Source organism: Delphinapterus leucas, chromosome 20 (assembly GCF_059928025.1).
Source record: "Delphinapterus leucas isolate spDelLeu-1000000601 "Yukka" chromosome 20, BTC_Dleu_Yukka2, whole genome shotgun sequence".
NCBI classification, from domain to species: Eukaryota; Metazoa; Chordata; class Mammalia; order Artiodactyla; family Monodontidae; genus Delphinapterus; species Delphinapterus leucas.
Window position 1 is genome coordinate 762,407 of NC_143148.1, and position 24,702 is coordinate 787,108.

The 24,702-nt window shown below is 56.2% G+C and overlaps 2 protein-coding genes across 3 annotated transcripts; one reads left to right on the plus strand and one right to left on the minus strand.

Annotated features, from left to right (window-relative positions):
• Positions 1–796: 796 nt before the first annotated feature.
• On the plus strand, positions 797–8,244 carry SLC27A5 (solute carrier family 27 member 5). The gene is made up of 10 exons (XM_022564838.3): positions 797–1,489; positions 1,882–2,091; positions 2,492–2,650; positions 4,518–4,642; positions 5,550–5,744; positions 5,827–5,917; positions 6,939–7,137; positions 7,341–7,438; positions 7,569–7,699; positions 7,783–8,244. Exons 1-10 carry the CDS (start codon positions 811–813, stop codon positions 7,957–7,959), a joined length of 2,064 nt encoding a protein of 687 aa, XP_022420546.2. The 5' UTR covers positions 797–810; the 3' UTR covers positions 7,960–8,244.
• Positions 8,245–13,307: 5,063 nt separating this feature from the next.
• ZNF446 (zinc finger protein 446) lies at positions 13,308–24,316 on the minus strand. Of its 2 annotated transcripts, none has more exons than XM_089902023.1 (6): positions 23,969–24,316; positions 22,375–22,755; positions 22,098–22,299; positions 21,659–21,753; positions 20,437–20,521; positions 13,308–20,274 (listed from the first exon to the last, which is right to left on the minus strand). In XM_089902023.1, the coding sequence occupies exons 1-6, from the start codon at positions 24,314–24,316 to the stop codon at positions 19,670–19,672; spliced, it is 1,716 nt and encodes a 571-aa protein (XP_089758149.1). In that variant the 3' UTR covers positions 13,308–19,669. The 2 variants fall into 2 exon arrangements, with proteins under 2 accessions (XP_089758149.1, XP_089758150.1); XM_089902024.1 differs by lacking the exon at positions 23,969–24,316 and having other exon boundaries at positions 13,308–20,087; positions 20,178–20,274; positions 22,375–22,737.
• Positions 24,317–24,702: the final 386 nt, after the last annotated feature.

Here is a 24,702-nt window from a genome sequence, read left to right on the forward strand (position 1 = left end):
CCAACACACTGTCGGCACGTGGCCTGGGCACCCTGGTCCAAAGTATCTGGAGCCGGTGAGGGGGGTGTGGCCTGTAGGGCACTCCAGTAGCCCAGCTTGCTGTGATCCTAGGCCAATGGCAACGTTTCTCTGTGCTACCCCCTGTGACTGCCTCCCAGAGGAGGGGGGCTAAGGCTTTCCTGGTCCAACCGTGCATAGACTGCCAGACCCACATTCCAGGCAGAGTTCAGCCTCCTGAACCCTAAGCATGGTCCCCATTGATGCCAAGGGTAAGGCAGAGAGTCAGAGTGGACCACATGGGTTGGGGGTCAGAGCTGGGTTTGAATTCGGGCACTGCAGGTGTTCAAGGGCTTACTGAGCACCTGCTGTGTACCTGGCAGGAGGCTGGGGGCTCATCCCAGCCAGGCCCCATCTCCCGGAGGATTCAGATTAAGTAGTTGCCACAGGAGAACTTCCTGGTGAGGTTTGCAGATGGGAAGGCAGTGCTTACAACCAGAGCTGCCCTGCTATCCTGCTGAATTTGCATTTGGCATGGCTGGAAGTTCAGTTTCCTGATAGAGGGTTTTCTGCCTATTTCCCAAGTGCCTGGGCCACAGCGTGGGGGACAGAGGCAGAGGGGCTGGAGCCACGCGGAAGACCAGGCAGAGTGAAACAAACAGTTGGGGTTAAAAAGGGCTGGAGGCAGAGTCCTGGAGCCACCACCATGGCCAGCAGCCTCTGGGTCACCGCCAGGGGGTGGGGCTGACGGGTTATCAGCCCGGGCAAGAGGTGGGCATTCCTGGACGTGTCCCTGAGGCAGGAGCAGGTACGATGGGCATCTGGGGACGACTGGCCTTCTTGCTGTTGCTGCTGCAAGGCCTGGGGCAGTCCTCATGGCCTGCAGCAGTGGCCCTGGCTCTGCGCTGGCTCCTGGGAGACTCTGCCTGCTGTGCGCTGCTGGGCCCGGCTGTGCTGGCGTGGCCCTGGCTCGGGCCCTGGATGCCCCACTGGCTGAGCCTGGCGGCCGCGGCCCTCACACTGGCTCTGCTGCCCAAGCAGCCGCCCCCAGGGTTGCGCTGGCTGCCTGCAGACCTGGCCTACATCTTCAAGGTTCTCCGCCTGGGCCTGAACATCCGGGCGCGCTTGAGCCGCCAGCCACCTGACACCTTCGTAGATTCCTTCGAGCGGCGGGTGCGAGCGCAGCCAGGGAGAGCGATCTTGGTGTGGACGGGGCCGGGGAGCCGCTCGGTCACCTTCGGGGAGCTGGACGCCAGGGCCTGCCGGGCGGCGTGGGTCATGAAGGCCGAGCTGGGCGGCGCCACGGGACCCCACGCTCAGGAGCCCACCGCCCTCCTCGTGCTGCCCTCGCAGACCATTCCTGCCCTGGGCCTGTGGCTCGGGCTGGCCAAGCTGGGCTGTCCGGTGGCCTGGATTAATCCACACGGCCGGGGGGCGCCCCTGGTGCACTCGGTGCTGAGCTCTGGGGCTCGGGTGCTGGTGGTGGACCCAGGTGAGGACCTCAGAGACCAGCGGAGGTCGGATGTGGTGGGGACAGGGGCAGGAGACAGACGTGGAGGATTGCTGTTCAGAGGGTCCTGGTGGGGGCTGGGCAAGAGCTCCGCGTCCCTCACCCACCCCCAGGCAATTAGGGCCAAAACTTAGTTGCTGGGAAGTAATTCTGAGGGCACCAGGGCTTTGCTTTGTGTTTTCTTCAACATGGCTATTTCAACTTTTTTGCCCCCCAATACTAATTACGGGGTTCTTTACAGATAAGGCAGATGCTCTTCTCTGCTGGCTGCTTCCTCCATGGCCGGCAGTGGGCTCCTCTCCCACATCTCGGGTCCCCCCCACCACCTCAAAGGTGGGCCGCCTCTAAATTCCTCCTCTGGCCCATTCCCACAGACCTCCGCGAGAACCTGGAGGAGGTCCTTCCCAAGCTGCAGGCAGAGAACATCCGCTGCTTCTACCTCAGCCATTCCTCCCCCACGCCGGGGGTGAGGGCTCTGGGGGCTGCCCTTGATGCTGCACCCTCAGACCCCGTGCCCGCTGACCTTCGAGCTGAGATCAAGCTGAGAAGCCCAGCCCTGTTCATCTACACCTCGGGGACCACCGGTGAGGGCGCCCAGCAGTCCTAGCCCAACCTCTGAACCCTTCTGCTGACATGACTCCAAGCCTGACCTGTGCCTCAAACTTGACCTCTGAAACCCACCCTGCCCTTTGATTTTGACACCTGGCCGAACTCTGACCCCCAGTGTTATTTGAATGGTCAGTGCCAGAATCCTGCCTCTGCCCAGTAAACAGCCACTGAAACCCTGAACTTTGGAATTCAGCCTCTGAACTCCAGTCCAACGTGTCCTCCCTAAACCCACCCACAGGTCCCATACTTGACCACCTTTCGAGAGCCTCAAACCCCTGGCTGTGCAGACCTGATCCTGGAGACCCACTCCCGCGTGCGGGTCCCTCTAGCGCTGTCCGCGCACCACCCCACTCTTCCCATTGCTTCTTCCCCCAGGGCTCCCGAAGCCAGCCATCCTCACGTACGAGCGGGTGCTACAGATAAGCGGGATGCTGAGCCTGTGTGGGGTCACAGCTGATGACGTGGTCTACACGGTCCTGCCTCTGTACCACACGATGGGGCTGGTCCTTGGGGTCCTTAGCTGCCTGGAGCTTGGTAAGCCCTTCGCTGAGGACCACCCCCCAATCCACAGGACTGCCAGACTTGATGTCAAGGCCCCATAGGTTACCCAGCACCCCAGGTTCTTACCTTTGACAAGGGACAGTGAGCCCCAGGGCTACCTGGACAGAGGGCTGGACACCCAGACAGTCCTTAATGGCTGTGCTGTGGTCGGGAGGTGAAAGAGCTGATGTGAGTGTCGGTCACTCATATCCGTCATCGTCACAGGCGGAGCCAGTGAGGGAACACTCACCAAACATTCCATCTGGTTGTCGTCTCCCTAGACACCTGACCATGAATTCTGTCAACAGACTGCGCTGGTCTGTTTTTTTTTGTTGTTGTTGTTGTTTTTTGTTTTTTTTTCCCTGAAATTTTAACATGGAAAATTTTGAAATATAAAAATTTCTAAAATTCTCTACATGTATCCTCAAGTACTCACCACCCAGCTTCAGCCACCATCAGCATTCTGCTCTTCTGTGTTTTGTTTATCGCCTCCCCCTTATTCCCACTTGTCTTTTTACTCATACTTTATTTAAAAAATTTAAGTCATGGACAATTTCAAACATACACTAAAGCAGAGCAGTCAGCTTGATGATGCTTCCCATATCCTCACCCAGCCTCAACAATTGTTAACATGTTGCCAATTTTATTTCATATGTACTCCCTTCCTTCTTTCTGGATTATTTTGGAGCAAATCCTAGGCACTATCTTTTTGTTGGTAAATATTGCAGTATGTATCTCTAACAGGCAAGGCCTTAAAAAACTGTAACCAGAGTGATCGTCACACCTGAAGAAATTAACAGGAACTCTTTGATATTATCTGATGTGCACTTCATGTTAAATTTTCCCCAATTGTTTTACTGTCTTTTGGCAGTTAAACTGTTATTGTACTTGCTTGCTTGGTCTCCCTCCCACACTTCCTGGTAGACTAGATGTTCACTCTAGAGATGTTTTCAGATTCAGTCCAAGTATTCTTGACAAGAACCTTGGTGGCTGCAAAGTGCCTCCTGATTTGTCACGTTGGAGGCTGCTCAAAACTGGGATCCTACCTTAGGCTAAGAAGAATTGGGAAGCTTTCATTGGAAAAATCCTTATCAACCTCCCCCCTGGCTTTAGCAGCTCTTGAAGACCTTTCCAGCATCCAGGCATCTCACGAGGGGCTGCTAACAAAGCTATCGGTTTCAAGGACCCAGCATCCATTTTCACAGAGAGGGCATTATATTTCACCTCTGTCAAGATACAGCCTCGAAGAAGACACACTTGCCGCCTCACCAAGCACACGAGCCATCGTCCCTTTGGGTGCAGGGATGACATTTAGCTTTCGGGTTTTGTTGAGGATTAGGGTTGAGGTAAGGAGAGTGCCATCCATGGAGCCAGCTGCAGAGGAGGGGATCAGAAAAGGAGGGAGCAATTTCCTGGAGTGGATGTAGTGGCCCCTAAGATGTATTAATCCATGTGTCCATCCTTCAGAACATCCATATATCCATCCACCAACCCACCCATCCATCACCCATCCACCCTTCCACCCACCTTTCCATCCACCTACCCATTCACCCATCTATCCATTTGCCGAGCTAGACATTCCTAAGACAGTTATCACAATCAAGAGTGATTCCTACTCACAGCCCTTATTCGGCAGTGCTCACTTTGTACCAGGCACCGAGCTTTCCACACATACTGGAGACGGGATTCAAACTCAGGCTTGGCTGTGCTCTTCTCATGGGAATAGTTCTGGCTGGGCCAGCAACACAGAGATGAGCCTGATGTCATCTTGGGTTTCAGGGGCCACAGCCAGGTGATCAAAGCAGCTTCTCACAGTGGCTTGGAAGCATGACCTGAAACCCTTTCCTCTCCTCCCTCCAAGGAGTGACCTGTGTCCTGGCCCCCAAGTTCTCTGCCTCCTGCTTCTGGGACGACTGTCGGCAGCACGGCGTGACTGTGATCCAGTATGTGGGCGAGGTCCTGCGGTACCTGTGCAACACTCCCCAGGTGAGGTGCTAAGATTAGGGCTCCAAGGTGAACACCCCAGGAATCATCCCAGGTAAAGATCTCAGGTAGATTCAGTCCAGGACTCAAGCAAGGTCCCTCAGGTATCAATAAAACACCCCAGACAAGGGGCACGGACAGTGAGTCCCACACAAGGTTTCCAATCATGGCTGCTTTGATGATCAGCGGTGCTATCTTGGGCAGGTGACTTCACGTCTCTCAGCCTCAGTGTCCTCTTTGGGAAATCAGGAATAATACCTCAAGGGGGTATTGTGAGAATTAAACACGTAAAGTGCCTAGAACAGGGTGTGGCTCAGGATAAACTCACTAGATGCGAGCTGGCCTCATGCTATGTATCAATGATGTATGGACCCTGGGTAACTGTCTCTAAGCAAGATCTCCAGGTATCCTTCCAAATATAGTCTCTAGGTAACCCCTCAGGGAAAGGTTCCTGGTAACTACCCCCAAGTAAGGCTCCCAGATAACTCCCCAAGATAAAGCTTCAAGTCACTCCCCAGGTTACCTTCAGGTAAAGGCCCCCAAGTAACCCCTCCTGGTAAGGCCTCCAGTTAACCCCGCCCCCCCAGGTAAAAGCTTCAGGTAACTACCCCTATATAAGACCCCAGATGTTTCCCCTAGGTAAGACCCCAGATGAGGCCTCCCATCGCCCCTAGATATCGCTCCAGGTAAGGTTCCCAGGTAACCTCTGCAGGTAACCCCTGCAAGTAACTCTCCAGGTACAGACTCCAGGTAACTGCTCAAGTAAGAACTCAGGTAGATCACCTAGGTAAAGACCCCCCATCACCTCCCAGGTAGCTGCTCAGGTCAGGACCCAAGATAGCCCTCCCAGGTAAGGGTTCCTGGGCACACCCGAGGGCACCTCCTCACCCTTCTTGGGGCATCCCTGCAGCGGCCAGAGGACCGAACACATAAAGTCCGCCTGGCGATTGGCAGTGGACTCCGGGCAGAAGTGTGGGAGACCTTCCAGCAGCGCTTTGGCCCCATTCGGATCTGGGAAGTCTACGGCTCCACGGAAGGCAACGGTGGCTTTGTCAACTACCCAGGGCGCTGTGGGGCCCAGGGCAAGACAAGCTGCTTCCTTCGAGTGAGTGTGTGGGCGTGACAGTGGCCCTGATTGAGGCTGAGCCCACAGGACCTCTGCTGACACCTCCCCACCCTCCACTCAGATGCTGTCCCCCTTCGAGCTTGTACAGTACAGCATGGAGACAGAGGAGCCTGTGAGGGACAACTGGGGCCTCTGCATCCCTGCGAGGCCAGGTATGGGGGCTGGGGGACCTTCCCTGGGTGTGGGGAGGGTGGAAACCCTAGGTCTCCTCCGTGGCTGGAACAAGCCACCCAAAGCCTTGAGGTTGACGTCCAGTGGCGGTGTCTGCGGTCCTCACCTGGACCCCGAGTCCCAGGCCTGTCTGACAGCGGTCCGGGGCCCTCTCCCTCTCAGCTTGTCAGCTCTGCCCAGCTCCTCTGCCTCAGCCTCTTGTCCATTTGAGTTGTTCTCTTGAGCTTTCTGTGGAAGTCACATCCTCCCAGGCATCAGTCTCTTGTCCTGAACCTTCTCCTAGGGTCTTCTCTCCGGGGGCGTTGCAAGGTCCTGGAGGAATCTCTCTCTTCCCACCACCATTTGCCTCTCTCCCTCGTCCATCCTTGTTAGCCTTTCCCTATTTCTTTTCTTTTCTTTTTTTTTTTAAACACTTAGATAACATTTACTATGTGGCAGGTATTGTGCTATACATACAATTATTTAATATCTACCCCCAGCATATTGTCTGGCCCACGGCCAGCGGTCAGTTTGTTGAGTGCATGAACCCAGCCCCTATGTGCACACCCGCAAAGTTGCTGACTACCCCCTGGAACAGCCCATTACACTGAGAGATAACTGGTGATTGGAAGGATCTTCTTTATATTGACCCCAGCTGCCTCCCTGCAGTTTCCACCCTCTGATTCTATTTCTACCCCTGTGGGGCCACACGGTACGAGCCTTAACTGTCCTCCCGCAAGCTCGACTTCGCAGCATCTGAAGACTCACCCGTCCCCCTAGCTCCTCCCTTCCCGACACTCCCTGCAGAGACTCCTCCGGGCTCCTTTCCGCGGCGGTGGTCCCCCTGTTTCTAATGGACTCCCTGACGCCACCTTCCCTCTCCTTCTGCCTCTCATTTTCTGTCTCTGGATCTGTTTCTGGGTCTCTCTCTGCCTCTTCTTTGGCAGAGTCCCGGCCGCGGCCTGGTGGGCTCCTGATGTCCTCGTCCACGGCTAATGCTGGACTCCCACTCCTACCCCCCAGGGGAGGCAGGGCTCCTGCTGACCCAGGTGCTGCGTCACCAACCTTTCCTGGGCTACCGTGGGCCCCGGGAGCACACAGAAAGGAAGTTGGTGAAGAACGTGCGGCGCCCGAACGACCTTTACTACAACACCGGGGACGTGCTGGCCCTGGACGACGAAGGCTTCCTCTACTTCCGCGACCGCCTCGGGGACACCTTCCGGTCCCGCGGGGTTTCTCAGGGCGGGGCTTCTGGATTCTCGAGGGGGCGGAGCTTCGTGGACAGGAGGCGGAGCCTCTCCTTTTCAGGGGCGGGACTTCTGAATTCCAGAGGGGAGGGGGCCTAGTCGCCAGGAGGCGGGGCTTGGTCAGGGGCGGGGCCTCCTTTCCTGGGCCCTGGTCCCAGCACCCCCTCCAACCCCGCAGGTGGAAGGGTGAGAACGTGTCCACGCGGGAGGTGGAGGGCGTGCTGTCACTCGTGGACTTCCTGCAGGAGGTGAACGTCTACGGTGTGCCTGTGCCAGGTGCGGAGGGTTCACCTCATTCTAACCCCCCAACTGCTTTGTGGGTGGTGCCGGAGCTTTGTTACAGGTGGGGGGCTGCCAGCCGCGGGCACTGTGAGGTGGGTCCGCCGAGGATGCATGTGCTCCACAGGATGTGAGGGCAAGGTGGGCATGGCTGCCGTGCAGTTGGCCCGCGGCCAGGCGTTTGACGGGCAGAGGCTGTACCAGCACGTGCGCACTTGGCTCCCCGCCTACGCTACCCCTCATTTCATTCGTATTCAGGTGAGCTCACCATGGCTGGAGTAGGTGGGTGGGAGGTCTCGACGGGACAGTCACAGTCGGGGTCACAGTCCCTGCCCTTGCAGGACACCTTGGAGATCACAAGCACGTTCAAACTGGTGAAGTCGCGGTTGGTGCGTGAGGGCTTCAACGTGGGCATTGTTGCTGACCCCCTGTACCTGCTGGACAACCAGGCCCGAGCCTTCCGGCCCCTGACGCCAGACATATACCGGGCAGTATGTGAGGGAGCCTGGAGACTCTAACCATCGGGTCAGCCCACAGGACATCCGAAGGCACTAGGCCCAACGCTGATCACCACCCCCTCTTGTATTGTCACCCACACCCCAGACCTGCACGGCGTCGTCAGGAATCCCAGCCTCTCCTTATCCCCAGCTGCACACGGTGGGATGACCCTGGCCCCGCAGCAGAGCGAGAATAAACTTGGATGTGTACACAGATGTCTGTGTGGATGGGGAAACAAGCAAGCAGTGCAGGGGCCAGTGCCCTCACTTACTTCAGGGTCCCCCCCTCCCACTTGAGGAGTGGCCTTGTCTGGTCAAGGCCAGGGGTGTGGGAGGAGCCCACAGCTCCACAGCCACCCCAGGTGGAGAGACAATTCTATCTGTGGGTCATTTGTGGCCTCTGATGCAGCTGAGGCTTGGCTAGGCCAGTGGATGTGGACGTGGTCTGGAGGATGTGGGGAGAAGTGCCATGATGGGCAGTCTGACAAAGGCCAGAGGGCATTGGACTGAGGCAAGAAGGGTGTGACTGGGGGAGGAGTGTGTCTGGCAGAGTGCATGTGCAAAGGCCCTGTGGCAAGTCCCTCTGGGGGAAGCAGAGGCAGAGGCTTCTGGAGAACAGCGTACACAGTGTCTTAGGGTCCATTGTGGGAGCAGTGGGCAGGGGGATGTTAGCAGGAGCAGTTGTTGCTGGGTGGCGTCCCCGAGGCAGTATCATGGTCCCACGGGCCCCTGGGCACTTTAAGGTGGGTTTGCTATGAGGATCTTCTGGTCAGTGGCGGCGGCCGGGCGCTGTGTGCGGCCTGAGCAAGCAGACCAGGCACTGCGGCCATCCCTGTGCTTATCTTCCGGGATGTGGCAATTCCTGTTGTCATTGACTGTTTCTCTGCCCCTGGGGCCAAGGGAGCCCCGTCTGTCCGCCACAGAACCACAGCCCCTTCTTGGCACTGGTGCACACAGCTGGGCTCAATCTGGGCTTACCGTGGTCCAGCCCGCCTCCCTGCACACACGAGGTCATCAGGTTTGTTCACACGCCTGTTCCCTCCATGACAGACCCTGGCTAGGAAGGGAGCTGGGGCTGTGTGAACATAGCAGCAGAGGCCCAGGCTGGCCATCCCTGCTTTGGCCCAGGCCTACTTCCTCCTGGAGCACACAGTAGGTCCAGTATCGTTTGACAGCTGGCACGTAGCAGCAGAGACTGGGCTGGTCCACGTTGAGGCCCAGTGTCCTGCCCTTAAGGCCCTTGTACCCTCCGGGACCAGAAACCAGCTTGGAAGAGAGCTTGGAGTGTATGGATGAAGCAGTAGAGGCTGCCACTGGCCACCCCACTGCGACCAAGTGCTCCTGCCATGACTGGTCACTGTCCCTTAAGACCTGCTGGGCACTGCTCTACAGGTTCTCCAGGCTTCCCTGGAGAAGGAAAAGCTGCCCATCGCCTGTGCCAGCATGAGCCGATACGTCCACTTCTCTTGCATGTACCATGCTGCGAGTGGGGTGAAGTTGTGGCCATCCCCCGCGATGAGGAACACTGCATTCCTGCACCCAGGTCAAGGGGCCCTGACTGGTGAGGCCGTGTCACTGCATTTCCTCTTGACAGAAGAGGCTAGCATCTGGGATGTGAGCCAAAGAGACCCACCCAGTCAACAGAAGAACATGTGCTGGGATGCCTGGAGAGTGGCGCGGCGGGACATGTGCTGGCGCGAACCTGGGTCTGTGGATCCCGGAGGTTTCAGTGTGGATTGAGAGCTGGCCGCTTACAGCCTGGATGGCCTGGGTCAATGCCTAGAACCCCTTACCTCCCGAGCACTGTCTTTCTTCATTGTAAAATGGGACTGGTGATCGTGTCCACCTCAACAGATGTTTATGGGGATTAAACAAGATAGAAGTGCAGGGAAAGTTCCCCACAAGGGCTACCTGTCGGCCCTGACATTGGCATCCTGGCTCGGCCCTCACTGCGCGCCTGTTTCTTCATCAGCAGCGTCACTGGGAGGGATCATTGTCAGCAACAACAGGATTAAACTGTACCTAAGAACCCTCAAGATTGCCCTTGTAGCTGGGCTAATGCGGGTACGTCTCAGTCAACAGTCTGTGTCACCCTCATCCCATCTCACAGGGTGGGTGTAGCGTTATTCCCACTTTACCGTCAAGGAAGCCCCGGCTGAGGGGGTGCTTCAGCCATGAGTTATTTAGCCAGCACCATCAGGGCAGGCGTCAAGTCCTTCCGTCATCGCATGGATGTTATAAAAAGATCTCACTATGGATCTGAAGGCTTACAGGTTCACCAGCACTTTAAACAAATTCCTGCCCCTGCAAGCCCCAGTCAGCTTCGGACATTCACAGTTTTTGCTATTACCTTTGCAAGGATTAAAACATAATTGTTGGGGCTTCCCTGGTGGCTCAGTGGTTAAGAATCCTCCTGCCAATGCAGGGGACACGGGTTCGAGTCCAGGTCCGGGAAGATCCCACATGCCGTGGAGCAACTAAGCCCATGAGCCACAACGACTGAGCCTGTGCTCTAGAGCCCGCAAACCACAACTACTGAAGCCCGCGAGCCACAACTACTGAAGCCCATGCGCCTAGAGCCCACGCTCTGCAACAAGAGAAGCCACCGTAATGAGAAGCCCACGCACCACAACGAAGAGTAGCCCCCGCTCGCCGCAACTAGAGAAAGCCCGCGTGCAGCAACCAAGACCCAATGCAGGTTAAAATTTAAAAAAAAAAAAAAATGTGGCTGGTGGCCCCAGCTTTCTCTCCCAAAGGCTGCTTCATGTTAACACCAGCAAGGAGGTTTGCATCTGTTGTTGTTTTCTGCTGCCTTGTCAGGTAGAGTCACAGCTTGTAGCTACTTTAAATCCCGTGTCTTCAAGCGACAGGGACATTGGCTGTTCCTCCTTGCGACTTCTCCATTTGTGTGTTTTGCTGACTTTCCTTTGGAGGTTTGCCTTGTTCTTAACAATTTAAAGGAGTTCTTTAAATTTGTCTTTTCCGGATATTAGCCTTTTATCTGTACTGGGTGGCACAGATTCAGTGCAGACTCTCTTAATCTTGTTTCTGTATCTCTTTGCTGTACAGAAATTAGACTTTTATGTAGTCACATAAGATTAAGCCAGTTCAGTAAAATAACTGGATAGATTTCTGTATCCCTGGGCTTCTGTTGTAGAAAATCCATTACTAATGGATTTTTAAATGTGTTGCCATGGGGTTGCTCATAATATACATAAATTTATATTTCCTTATATCTCTGATACAAGTCTATTTGGTGGGTACATTTCACTCTTTTTTCATGACTAGACTTACATGCTTTAGTGGCCTCTCTCATTTCTTTGCTCAGGTTCAGTGGTGTCATCTATTTTATTTATTGTTCTGTGCAGAGAGCTCTACTTTGGATTTATTTGCTCTACTCTTCTGGATTGGTCTTTTAAGTTTGTGTACTGTCCCTGCCTGTGTAAACTTCTGGGGTGACGAGCGGGCATGGCCGGGAGAGCCGGCACAAGCAGTCCTCTCCGCTGGGCCAGGCTGTCCTCGCTTCAGCCCTGAAAACAAGATCCCTGTAAGCCTACCCTGTGAGCAGAGTCTGTGAGCCACATCTAGCTTCACTCTGCCGTTGTTTTGTGACTTCAGGCCTTTACCCCAAACCATGTCTCCCTCACGCTGACTTGGGCCTCAGGGCCCTAATATACATTTTGCAACAGAAGAAAAGCAAGTTCGATAGCCCCCGCGAAAGACTCTTTCCCTTTTGGATGTCAGCAAATAGATCGTACAGCAAGACACAGTCTGATTTGGGAGTCCCTTCTTGGCCTGGCAAATTCAGTGGACAAGAGTCAATTTACTATGAAACAGCGATTCCTTCTCTGATCCAGAGGTCTTTTCGGGAGAATTGTCAATAGTTTGCTTTTTTGGTCTTATTTCTAAATGTGTTTGATTACGATTAAAAAGGTAGATCCTATAACACCTCTTTATCACACTTCACACCCTTTAGCGTGGTTCTAAAAAAAGACAATAACGGGCTTCCCTGGTGGCGCAGTGGTTGAGAGTCCGCCTGCCGATGCAGGGGACACGGGTTCGTGCCCCGGTCCGGGAAGATTCCGCGTGCCGTGGAGCGGCTGGGCCCGTGAGCCATGGCCGCTGAGCCTGCGCGTCCGGAGCCTGTGCTCCGCAACGGGAGAGGCCACAACAGTGAGAGGCCCGCATACTGCAAAAAAAAAAAAAAAAAAAAAGACAATAACAAGTGTTGGGGAAGGTGTGGAGAAACTGGAACACTTGTACACTGCTAGTGAGAATGCAGAACAGTGCAGCTGCTTCAGAAAACAGTCTCAAGGTTAAATGTAGAGTTACTGTATGATCAGTAATTCCAGTTCTAACATAATCTTTTTTTTTCCCTATAAATTTATTTCTGGCTGCGATGGGTCTTCGTTGCTGCGCGGGCTTTCTCTAGCTGCGGCGAGCGGGGGCTACTCTTCGTTGCGGTGCACGGGCTTCTCACTGCGGTGGCGTCTCTAGTTGCGTAGCACGGGCTCTAGGCGCGCGGGCTCAGTAGTTGTGGCTCGCGTGCTCTACAGCGCAGGCTCAGTACTTGTGGCGCACGGGCTTAGTTGCTCTGTGGCATGTGGGATATTCCCGGACCAGGGCTCGAACCTGTGTCCCCTGCGTTGGCAGGCAGATTCTTAACCACTGCACCACCAGGGAAGTCCCCTAACATAATCTTATACCCAAGACAGATAAAAACATATGTCCACACAAACCCTCGCACATGAATGTTCATAGCAGCATTATTCACAGTACCAAAACATGCAAACAACCCAAACTGTCCAAACAACTTAGGAATGGATAAACACAATGTGCTACATGCATACAATGGAATATTATTCGGCAGCAAAAAAAGAAGCCCTGATAGATCCGCAGAGACAGAAAGGAGATTGGTGATCGTCAGGGGCCGGGGAGGAGGAGTTAGGGATGACTGCTCACAGGTGTGCATTTTTTGGATAATGTGAGAAAATGTTTAAATGTGTGATGATGGAGGCACAGCTCTGTGGATAGACTAAAAACCACTGAATTGTATACCTTCAAGGGGTGAATTGCATGGTATGTGAATATCTCCATAAAGCTGTGAAAAATCTCTACACTGAAATGTAACATTTTATGATGTTTGCATTCATTTTTATTTTGTAGAATATGAAGCTATTACCTGTCTTGATGGTGAGCCTGTGGCCTCCCTTCAAAGGCCTGCTCTCCTCGCCCTGCTTCAGCCTTGCTCAGCAGCTTTGGGGTGTGGTGCCCCACCCAACTCTGGAGCGTCTTCATCTAGTACCATGGCTCCCACAGTGGGCAGTGGGCACCCGAGGGGGCCCACTTTTTTTTTTTTCCTTTAAAAATTTTTTTTTTGAATTTTATTTTATTATTTTTTTTTAGACAGCAGGTTCTTATTAGTTATCTATTTTATACATATTAGTGTATACATGTCAATCCCAATCGCCCAGTTCATCCCACAACCACCCCCCCCACCACTTTCCCCCCTTGGTGTCCATACTTTTTTTTTCTACATCTGTGTCTCTATTTCTGCCCTGAAAACCAGTTCATCTGTACCATTTTTCTAGGTACCACATATATGCGTTAATATATGATATGTTTTTCTCTTTCTTACTTACTTCACTCTGTATGACAGTCTCTAGATCCATCCACGTCTCTGCAAATGATCCAATTTTGTTCCTTTTTATGGCTGAGTAATATTCCATTGTATATATGTACCACATCTTCTTTATCCATTCATCTGTTGATGGGCATTTAGGTTGCTTCCATGACCTGGCTATTGTAAATAGTGCTGCAATGAACATTGGGGTGCATGTGTCTTGTTGAATTATGGTTTCCTCTGGGTATATGTCCAGTAGTGGGATTGCTGGCTCATATGATAGTTCTATTTTTAGTTTTTTAAGGAAGCTCCATACTGTTCTCCATAGTGGCTGTATCAATCATTCCCACCAACAGTGCAAGAGGGTTCCTTTTCTCCACACCCTCTCCAGCATTTGTTGTTTCTAGATTTTCTGATGATGCCCGTTCTAACAGGTGTGAGGTGATACCTCATTGTAGTTTTGATCTGCATTTCTCTAATAATTAGTGATGTTGGGCAGCTTTTCATGTGCTTCTTGGCCATCTGTATGTCTTCCTTGGAGAAATGTCTATTTAAGCCTTCTGCCCATTTTTGGATTGGGTTGTTTGTTTTTTTGTTATTGAGCTGCATGAGCTGCTTGTAAATCTTGGAGATTAATCCTTTGTCAGTTGCTTCATTTGCAAACATTTTCTCCCATTCTGAGGGTTGTCTTTTTGTCTTGTGCATAGTTTCCTTTGCTGTGCAAGAGCTTTTAAGTTTCATTAGGTCCCATTTAAAAATGTATTTTTATTTCCATTTCTCTAGGAGGTGGATCAAAAAAGATCTTGTTGTGATTTATGTCAAAGAGTGTTCTTCCTATGCTTTCGTCTAAGAGTTTTATAGTGTCCGGCCTTACATTTAGGTCTCTAATCCATTTTGAGTTTATTTTTGTGTATCGTGTTATGGAGTGTTCTGATTTCATTCTTTTACATGTAGCTGTCCAGTTTTCCCAGCACCACTTACCGAAGAGGCTGTCTTTTCTCCATTGTATATCCTTGCCGCCTCTGTCATAGGTTATTGACCATAAGTGCGTGGGGGGCCACTGTTTCAATCATTTTCTGTTCAACCAGCCCTAGGGCTATGGGAAGTGGCTGCACGCACAACACGTGTAGATGAGCTCACAGCCTGTGGAGGAGAGCACCTCACACCACACAGGGTCACGTGCTCTTGGGTGGCCCCTGGCCCCTGCTGCAGGATGTGTGACTGGCTTTCTGGAATAATTCTGCAGGCTTGGCAGGATGAGCCATTTGATGAGGAGGGCTGTGTGACTTGGGGCTGTTACTGCAGGAGTAGCGGAGGGAGGGAGGGGGGACTTGCTACCTGCCCTTGGGGCTCTCCTGGTTTCAGGAGTTAGGGAGGCACCTAGAATCGGGCTTTGCTTTTAGCCTTTCCCCACATCCACAGATGCTTCCACAGTCAGACGGACCCGCGTCAGATTTTGGCTCTGCCAATCACTGGGTCACCTCAAGTAGGCTGACCTCAGGAGCAGCGGCCGAGGAAGGAGAAGGGGCTGGAGGGAGACCCAGGCGAGGAGGAGGGGCGCTTGGGGTGGTCGTGAGGATCAGAGGAGACTGGGGGTGGGGGGCGAGCAGCTGGAACTGGGCAGGAAGACACCTCCTGCAGCCTCAGCCCAGAGACAGCCCAGGGGATGGCAGGGGTGAGGGGGTGCCACGGGAGGGGTGGCCTGGCCCGGTTTCTAACGTGAAGAGGTAGATTCTGGAAGCTGCCCTGCAGGCTGACCATGCTGCTGAGCTGGCTGGGGCAAGCAGTCTAAGAAAAGCGAGGGAAGGGACTTCCCTGGTGGCACAGTGGTTAAGACTGCGCTCCCAGTGCAGGGTTCGATCCCGGCTTCGATCCCTGGTCAGAGAACTAGATCCCACATGCATGCTGCAACTAAGAGTTTGCATGCCGCAACTAAGGAGCCCACCTGACGCAACTAAGACCTGGGGCAACCAAAAAAAAAAAAAAAAAAAAAAAGACCCGGCACAGCCAAAGAAAGAAATATTTAACAACGACAACAAAAAAGCCACAGAAGATGAGGACCGTGATGGATCTGACTACGTGAAAACTCAAAAGTCAGATCAGATGCATGAAGATGTGACCAACGGTGTGGCCCACACCGTGCATTCATGGGAGAGGAAACCCACGTGAGCGGCTGTGGGGAGGAGGGTGCAGCCTGCCTGGCATCCATGGAGAAACAGTGCACTTGGGTTCTGCCTGCAGGATGGAGAAGACGGTAGAGAACGGGAGACCAGGGCGTTCTAGCTGCCAGGGAGCCCTTCTGGAGGGAAGGCAGACAGGCGGGCCCCACGTTTCCGGAAGACACTGACGTATCCATGAGAATTTAAAAATCCCATGGCCCAGGGCTTCCCTGGTGGCGCAGTGGTTGAGAATCCGCCTGCCAATGCAGGGGACACGGGTTCGATCCCTGGTCTGGGAAGATCTCACATGCCGCAGAGCAACTAAGCTCGCGCACCACAACTACTGAGCCCGTGTGCCACAACTACTGAAGCCCGTGTGCCTAGAGCCCGTGCTCCACAACAAGAGAAGCCACCGCAGTGAGAAGTCCGTGCACCGCAACGAAGAGCAGGCCCCGCTCACCGCAACTAGAGGAAGCCCGCGCACAGCAACGAAGACCCAATGCAGCCAAAAAAAAAAAAAAAAATGTTCTGGATGATCCGGGTGGGCCCAACGTCACCACGAGGACCCTCAGAGGTGGAAGGGGAGGCAGAGGACAGTGGCAGGGTGACGCCCTGTGGGAGAGAGCCGACTGGCCACCGCTGGCTCAGAAGGTGGGGAAGGGCCGCGAGCCCGGCTCGCAGGCCATCTCTAGGGTGGAAAAGTCGAGCACACGGGATGGGTTCTCCCAGAGTTCACAGAAGGCACTCAACCCTGCCACACCTGGAACTTAGCTTAGTGAGACTGTGCCTGACCCCTGACCTCCAGAACTATAAAATAATGTTTTGTTTTAAGACAAAAAGAAAAAGGAAAAAACAAGAACAGAAATCCCACGCTCCCAGAAACTCACCGCTCCCACTTTGGGGGGTGTCTGTTTTGAGGAAACAGCTAGGTTGCATCTGGGGTGTCTGCTCAGGTGCGGCCACCACAGCACTGGGTGCTAAGGGGGCCGGGAAACAAGGAACTATCTGGGCTTGGTGGGAACAACACTGCTGGCCAGAAAACGGGATTTCCACCCCGGCATTTTTAATAACACAGGGAGCTGCGTGGTAAGAGCACGATTCACAACGCACAGTAGTTTCACAAGCTGTGTGACACAAGCCCCCGCGGATGAACACTGAGAATAAGACAGCAGCATGAGGAATCATTTTTGCGATCTCCTTTGCCCTCTTGTATATTTCAGATTTCTCTAAGTGAACATAAACTACTTTTAAATATGGAAAATTGCATTAGAAGGTAGCCCACCGCTCTCCCTCAGCACCTGGCGGTCCTGACGTTGGGCCCTCGGCCTGGCCTGAGTGCTCGGGCCCTGCTCTGTCCTCTTCCGCCGTGTCCCCGGCATGGATGAAGCTTCCTGCTTGCCAACCAGATTGTAACAGGGAAGCACCTTTGTATTCTGTTACAAGTTAGTAACCGGAGGGATGTTGCCTATAACCTTCAATATACAAAATGGCCCATTTCTGGGAGCCCTGCCTCCCAGGTATAATGGGCGTTAAGCTAAAATACCTTTGTTCAGCTCCCAGGAAACCTCCTGACCAGGCCCCCCTGTGAATGACTGCAGGGAGAAGAAATGAACACATCCCCTCCCGGAGCTGATCTGAGCCAGGAAATGTTTCACTTTACTCCCTCCCCTTTCAGTATGAAAGAAACCTGAATTTTAACTCAGGCAAGATGGTTCTTTGGGGCATGAGTGCACCACTTTCTTGGTCCGCTGGCTTTCTATTTTTTTTAAAAGCATTTTCTTTTTTTTTTTTTGTGGTACGCGGGCCTCTCACTGTTGTGGCCTCTCCCGTTGCGGAGCACAAGCTCCGGACGCGCAGGCTCAGCGGCCATGGCTCACGGGCCCAGCCGCTCTGCGGCATGTGGGATCTTCCCGTACCAGGGCACGAACCCGTGTCCCCTGCATCGGCAGGCAGACTCTCAATCACTGCGCCACCAGGGAAGCCCAGCACTTTCTTTTTCAATTAATTTTTGGCTGCGTTGGGTCTTCGTTGCTGCACGCGGGCTTTCTCTCCTGTTGCAGCGGGCTTCTCATTGCGGTGGCTTCTCTTGTTGTGGAGCACAGGCTCTAGGTATGCGGGCTCAGTAGTTGTGGCTCTTGGGCTCTAGAGCGCAGGCTCAGTAGTTGTGGCGCACGGGCTTAGTTGCTCTGCGGCCTGTGGGATCTTCCCAGACCAGGGATCGAACCCGTGTCCCCTAGGTTGGCAGGTGGGTTCTTACTACTGCGCCGCCAGGGAAGTCCCGAGTCCGCTGGCTTTCCGAATAAAGTCACTATTCCTCGCCTCAACAACTCGGCTCTCAATTTATTGGCCTGTGGTGTGGCCAGCAGTACAAGTTGGGACTTGGTAACAAGATCACCAGTGCCCGGTTCCATCTCCAGCCTGGCTCTGCTTCCCCAGGCCTGAGTGTGGTCGACAGGTCAAAGGCCCTCAGAAGACTGGGCATGGAGGAGACGGGTCCTCCAGATGGAGGCCTCTTCCTCCCAGTTTCAGGCTGCAGCAAGGTCCTCCCCACGCAGCCCAGGTGTCCACCCCACCTCTGCTAGTAACCATGGTCACAGCCACACTCAGCACCCACCTGCCACCCCTGCATGAGCCTGAGGCTGCAGAGGGCTCCTTCTGTGGGTGTACCTGTTTCCCTGAAACCACGTCCCACAAAAATGTCCCTTGTTTTCAGTGCAGAAAGGTGACAGAGAAGGGTGTGGAATAACAGTCCCCAAAGACACCCATGTCCTAATCCCTGGAACCTGTGAATGTTGTCTCACATGCAGAAGGGATTTTGCAGATGAGATCAGGTGTGTAGGTGGGGCATGGATGAGATGTGACCCCGAGATGGGGAGACCATCACGGGTTACCAGGGCAGCCGTAGATGTAACCCTGAGGGTTCTTACAAGGGGGAGGCAGCATGAGACTTAACCATCCACTGCTGGCTTTGAAGATGGAGGAAGGGGCCACCACCGAGGAACGTGGCAGCCTCTACAAGCTAGAAAAAGCCTTAAAGTGGATTCCCCCCTTAGAGCCTTCAGGAGGAACCAGCCGTGCTGACACCTTGATTGGGCCCAGTGAGACCCAATTCAGAGTCCTAAGAGAGTACGTTTTGTGTTGTTTCAAGCCACCGAGCTCGTTAGAGCAACAGTAGGAAAGTAGTACAGTACACTGGCCAAAGTCCTGAATGCCCACAGACGGACTGCCATGGGCAGCAGGCAGCTGATCCTCCACCCTCCTGCTCTGTGACTCACTCACCTGCCAGCATGCATGGCCTAAGTCACATCTGTTCTCAGATGCCATGCTTGTCCATCCATACTTGGAAAGAAGTTCCCTTAATGTCCGTTCAGGCTGGGACTCGACAGCTGGAAGGACAAGGCCAGGGAGTGATGTGTGTGGCCGAGGAACAGGTAAGCCGGACACCGGCCCTGCTCGTGGGCAGGCAGCTCTGAAGCTCCAACTGCTGGGCAGGAAGGGCAGAGGCTGCTGATCCGACCAGCAGAGACCAGAGATCAGGATTCTTATGCAGAAGCTTCTCCAGGATAAAACCGGAATTTGTTAAAAATCTAAAACGCACAGTGGACAGACTTTAGCCTTCCACCTGCCTGCAAACAGAAGCAGGCTGTGCTCTCCTGGGCTTTCTGCACCGGCCTGCACCATGTCACAGGAAGGGGTTTGGAAGTCACCTGGCCACCGCGGGTCCGCTGGGTCGGTGCACTGGAGCCCAGGCCTCTCTCTCTGAAAGGTGGGGTGGGCGAGACAGGAGAGGAGGGAGCCGCGGCATTGGGGGGAGACTGAGCGGGGGTGGGGGACCCTCCTGGGACTCTTGACTTCTGGCCTGGGCGGCCTCCAGCTCTCCAGGCTGCGGCGGAGTGGAGTAGCAGGGGCGGGCTGGGCCCGGGGCCCCGGCGAGGCGCCCCTCCTGCGCTCACGGGGCCTCGGGCCGGTGGCTCTTGCGATGGATGACCAGCTGGGACTTCCAGTCGAAGCTGTGGCCGCAGTCGCCGCAGAAGTGGCGCCGCTGGCCGGCGTGGCCCTTGCGGTGGATGACCAGCTGCGACTTCCAGCTGAAGCTGCGGCCGCACTCCTCGCAGGCGTAGCTGCGCGGGCCCGGGAGCGCGCGCCGGGGCGGCCCCACCGGCTGCTTCTCGGCGCCCGGGCCGCCCGCGTGCGCGCGGCGGTGGATGACGAACACCGACTTCCAGTCGAAGGTGCGGCCGCACTGCGCGCACGTGTAGGGCTTGCTCCGCGCGGGCGGCGGGGCCTCCGGGCAGCCGGGCCGGCCCTCTCGGGAGCTCTCGCTCTCTCCTCCTGGGGGGGGGGCAGAGGTGGCAGAGCCAGGTCGCCTGGTGACTCCGCCCGCAGCCCCCCAGGCGCGGGGCGGCCTGGGCTCCCCGCCCCCCCGCCCCCGTCGCCACCGGGGAGCGGGAGGCCACTCACCCGGGAGGAGGCTTCTCGCTCCCTCGGATCCGGTGCTCAGCGCCTCCGGCTCCGGCTCAGTGCGCGCCTCCGGCAGGGGGCACGGCAACCCTGCTGGGGTCGGGGGCCCATCAGGCGCCAGCCCTGGCACGGGGGCGTGAGAGGTTCGCACAAATGAGGGACAGGGGTGGGGGCCCCGGCGGGTGGCCAGGGTGCGGATTGGGAAGCGCCGGGAGGCAAGGTGCGCGCAAGGACCCGGAGGAGAGGGGTCCTCACCCAGGGAGACCACCGTGCCGTACTTCTGCAGCATCGCGTCCCAGTACACCTCCTTCTGTGACCGGTCCAGGAGCCCCCACTCCTCCTGCAGTGACGCGGCCCATCACCCACAGAAGGCCCGTCTACCCCGCACCCCACCCGGCCCATCCCATGGGCCCAGCCTTGTTAATCACCTGGGGAGCGGCAGGTAAAGCACCCTCACCTGCCTGGGGGTGGGGCTAAAGAGGAAGCTGAGATGGGAACCTGTCAGTGCTGGGGATGCAGGGCCGGGAAGGGAGCTGCCTTCTGGCTCACCTGGGGGATGCACCAGTCCCCCTCAGCTGCCCCACCCCATGTTCTGGACGCACAGATGGAAGCTGAGGACCCATCAAGGATGGGCCTTGAACAGTGTGTGCTGCACCGAAAGCAAAAGGCCAGGGGAATGCAGGGACCCCAAGCACCTCTCCCAGGCCTCTGGTTTCAAGAGTAATGGAGATCCTCCTTGGGGAAATGCCACGGGCCTCAGCATCCCTGGCTGTGGGGACCGGGCTGCAGGGAGGCAGGTGCCGCAGAGGGCCAGGCACAGCCTCCCACTCAGGACATGGCTGGGCTGGCTCCTGGGTGCCGGGGGTGGAAGCAACCATGGCCTTCAGGCTGCGGCTGGCTCCTGGGCGACTTCTCAGTGTGGAGTGGATTAGGAAGTGTCGCTGGGAGAGGACAAGACCCCTGCTGCCCACACTCAGGAACCAAGCCCTCTGGGTGGCAGGGGCTTCCATGCCCAGCTGGTCGCAGCTGAGGGCTGGTTGGCCTTGGAGAAAAGCCCGGGCAGAGGGGGAGCTGCGGGCATTTCCTGGGAAGATTGTCTCCACTCTGATCTCAGGTGTGCAGGAGAGGCCAGACTGCTGGGTGGCACTCAGGCTTTCCTGGTCATCCTGTCCCCTCCCCAGGTGCCAGCTCAGAACTGCTGGGAGCTGTCAACACCCTAACTGGCTTCTCTGTAAGTGGGAAGCCAACCCCTGCCAGTTCCAATCACTCTAAACCAGAATCCCAGTTACCTGAGGCCAAAATCCTTTCCAAGCACTGGTCTGTCCCCCTGCCCCCCAGGACCTGCAGGGGGTACCCTGATACCAACTCCACTTAGGGGGAGCAAAGAGCACAAGAAGTGCTGGCCAAGGAGCCTGGACAACTGGCAGGACACTCTCCTCCCACTGTGGGCCTGCACCTGTCACCAGGGGCTGCTCACCTGAATCCTGGGTGGCTGAAAGGGCACGGAGGTCAGTTCCTGTTGTTCAGCGGGCCCCTCATGGGACCGGGCTGGATGTGGGGGGCTGGACGGTGCTAGGAAGCAAGGCAGACAGGGGTCAGGGGCTCCCACGTGAGCCAGAGCAGGCGAGGAGCTGGCGCTGGCGTCGCAGCCTGGGCCCTCCTCGGCAGCAGGGAGGAGTCCTCTGTGTGTACCAGGCACATAGCAAGCAGGCAGGCAGCCAGCCCTTCCCTCCGGCCTCCCGGGCACCCCGCTCTGCAGTCTGCAGTCCCTGCGGGTCCCGCTCCCAGGGGGGCACACCCGCACTCCCTCCAGGAGCCCCCAGCTCCAGCACAATCTCACCTGGGTTCCCCGCCCTAGCTGGGGACGTTTGCACTCTCTCAAGGAGGCCCCAGCCCTCGCGCACCCCCGCTCTCACCTGTCTCCTGCCCGTAGCCATCAGGCTCCTCCTTCACGCTGCAGCTGAGCTGGGCGTTCCCCTCCAACTGGGCATCCTTGGACCCCTCCCAAGAGGCTGCCTTTAGGGGCTCCACTGTCCCTGAAGGGTGGGAGCTCCCCACAGACTCCTCTGTGTTCTGTGTGGCTGGGAGCACCGCTTGCTTCAGGACACGTGCTGTAATCTGAGGGGGAGAGGCAAGTCATCGGGGCGCTACTCTCACTCTGTCCCTCCAAGAAGCCAACACCACCACACTCACCCAGCCCAGCAGCTGCCCAGGGTCATGCCGCAGGCCCTCGACCAGGACAGTGGCCTCCTCAGGGCTGCCTGGCTGCTGTCCCCGCACCCAGGCCTGGATCTCAGGGGGCAGCGCGCCCAGGAACTGCTCCAGCACCAGCAGCTCCAGCATCTGCTCCTTGGAGTGCACCTCGGGCCGCAGCCACTGGCGGCAGAGCTCCCGGAGCTGGGCCAAGGCCTCGCGGGGACCGGCCACCTCCTGGTAGCAGAAGCCCCGGAAGCGCTGGCGTGCTGCCTCAGGATCCTCCAGGGTGGCCTCGGGGTCCACAGAGGGCAGACTCGGGGGGCCCAGTGGGGATGGCATTGTTGTGCAGGGAGTCTTCTTGGAGCCACCAAGGGGGACCTGCAGGAAAGGAGGGGTCAGGGTGCCAGCCACAAGGCCACAGCCAGGGTAAGGCACTGTGCAGAGAGGCCCAGCCCAGGGGGCTGAGGCTGTGACAGAGAGGACCGTGGTGTGGGGATGCTTGCGGCTGAATTGGGGAAAGCTTCATGGAGGGAGGGGTCGCAGGAGCTGGAACTGAGAGCAGAAGGAACCGACACTTGGAGGCAAGTTGCCAGTGGAGCTTCCAGGAAACTGCAGGGAACTGTCTGTCGGGAGATGATTCTGGAGCGCAGGCAAGAGGAGTTAGCACAGGCTTTCAGGGTCAGGCTGAGGAGCCCCGGCAGGTGCCCCCGCGGCGGGGAAAGGGGTTAGCCAGGGAGGCGGTGGGGCCGTGATCCAGGGTGAGAACTGGGGCCAGGCTGCCTGTCCCCACCATCTCCGGGACACGCTGACCCAAGTGGGGCACCCTGAGGGGCTGGCTTGCGCCATGGCTCGAGGCAAGGGCTGATGTGGACCCCGAGACACCGTGCTCGCTGACCGCGGAGAGCTGTGCATGATTCACACGGTATGGACCGTGCATGTGAAACGCAGAATCAAAGCAAAACGGAATCACGAGTTGTGTGGAGCGGTGGACGGGCAACTGTGTCCCGGCCCTGCAGAGGCTCTGGAGTGAAACACGCCCACTTTGGGGGTGGGGGGGCCTGTCCGATAGGCTGGACTAGGTCTGACTCCTGGAGTCCGCCTTCCACAGAGGAAAGGGGGGCAGGTCTTCCCGAAGGAGAGGAACGGGGCTGCGGAAGGGAGGAGGGGCCCGGGAGAAGGCTCGGAGGTGGGGCACGTCGGGAGGTAGTGGAAAGGCCACGCCCACCCAGCCGGCCGGTGCTCACCTCGGCCACCCGAGGCCGCTTCGGGTAAGTGGGCCCACGCGGTCCCGCGCGCCTCTCCCCGGACCCAGCGGTCAGCCCCTCGCGCGTTGCCCTGGCGACGCCGCTCTGGCCAATCACACGTCTGCTCCGAAGGCAGCACCACCCCCTCCCTTCGGACTACATTTCCCATGAGCCTCAGCAAACAGGGACAGGCGCGGCCTCCGCCAGTAGATGATCATTTTCGGAGGCCTCTCACGACTGAGAGGCGCCCCATCCCTCCGAGAGGAATCTGCAGAGTCGCAGGGTTTGGGGGACTCCCTCCCCTCCCCGGCAGCCGCTCTTCCTTTGTATCGCACCCTAAGACTCACCAACGGCGGAGACGTACGGGACCTTCGAATCCTGCGCATGTGCACAGCAGGCCCGGCGCCTATTGGCAGGAGGTGACGGATGGGGAGGAGCGTGACCTTTCGGTCAATCAGGGTTGGCGCTGCGCCTAGGCTCCTCCCCCAGAGCCCTACCTGAGGCTTCTTTCTGGTCGCCCGGCGGACGCCTTGGTAACCCCTGGAGCATAACCAACCTGCTCCAGCTGTTTCCAAGACAACGGCCCGAGGTCCTAGGAGGAAGCAGGGACCTACCGGGAAGGCTGGCCTAACCCACGGGCTTTCTCCGCCATCCCCGGGAATTTCTCCAGCGAGGATGGTGCTGGGGTCCTTCATTCGACCACTGCTGAGCGCCCTGCAGATATGCGGGGACAGCAGGCACCCATCTCCTGATGAAGAAACTGTTCCATGATTTCTACCCTCAGAGTCTCAGACATGCCTTCAGCTAGATCAGTACTGCAAAGTGAGGGCTGGAGGTTTTTGTCCAGAATTATGGGACGTGTTCAGCCTTTTATTTACTTTGGGGACCAGAACTAGTATATATCAGTAGACGATGTTAGTGTTTTTAAAATCTGACTGTGGGTCAGGGTGTTTTGCTTCCACACATCAAATGGCTGAACAATGACTTATTTATTGATCCTAAGGTGCATCTGCCTGCCTGTTTGAGTTTCTTCTAATACCTAGGAATCCCTGGCTACCAGCGATTTGATTTTTTCTCTGGG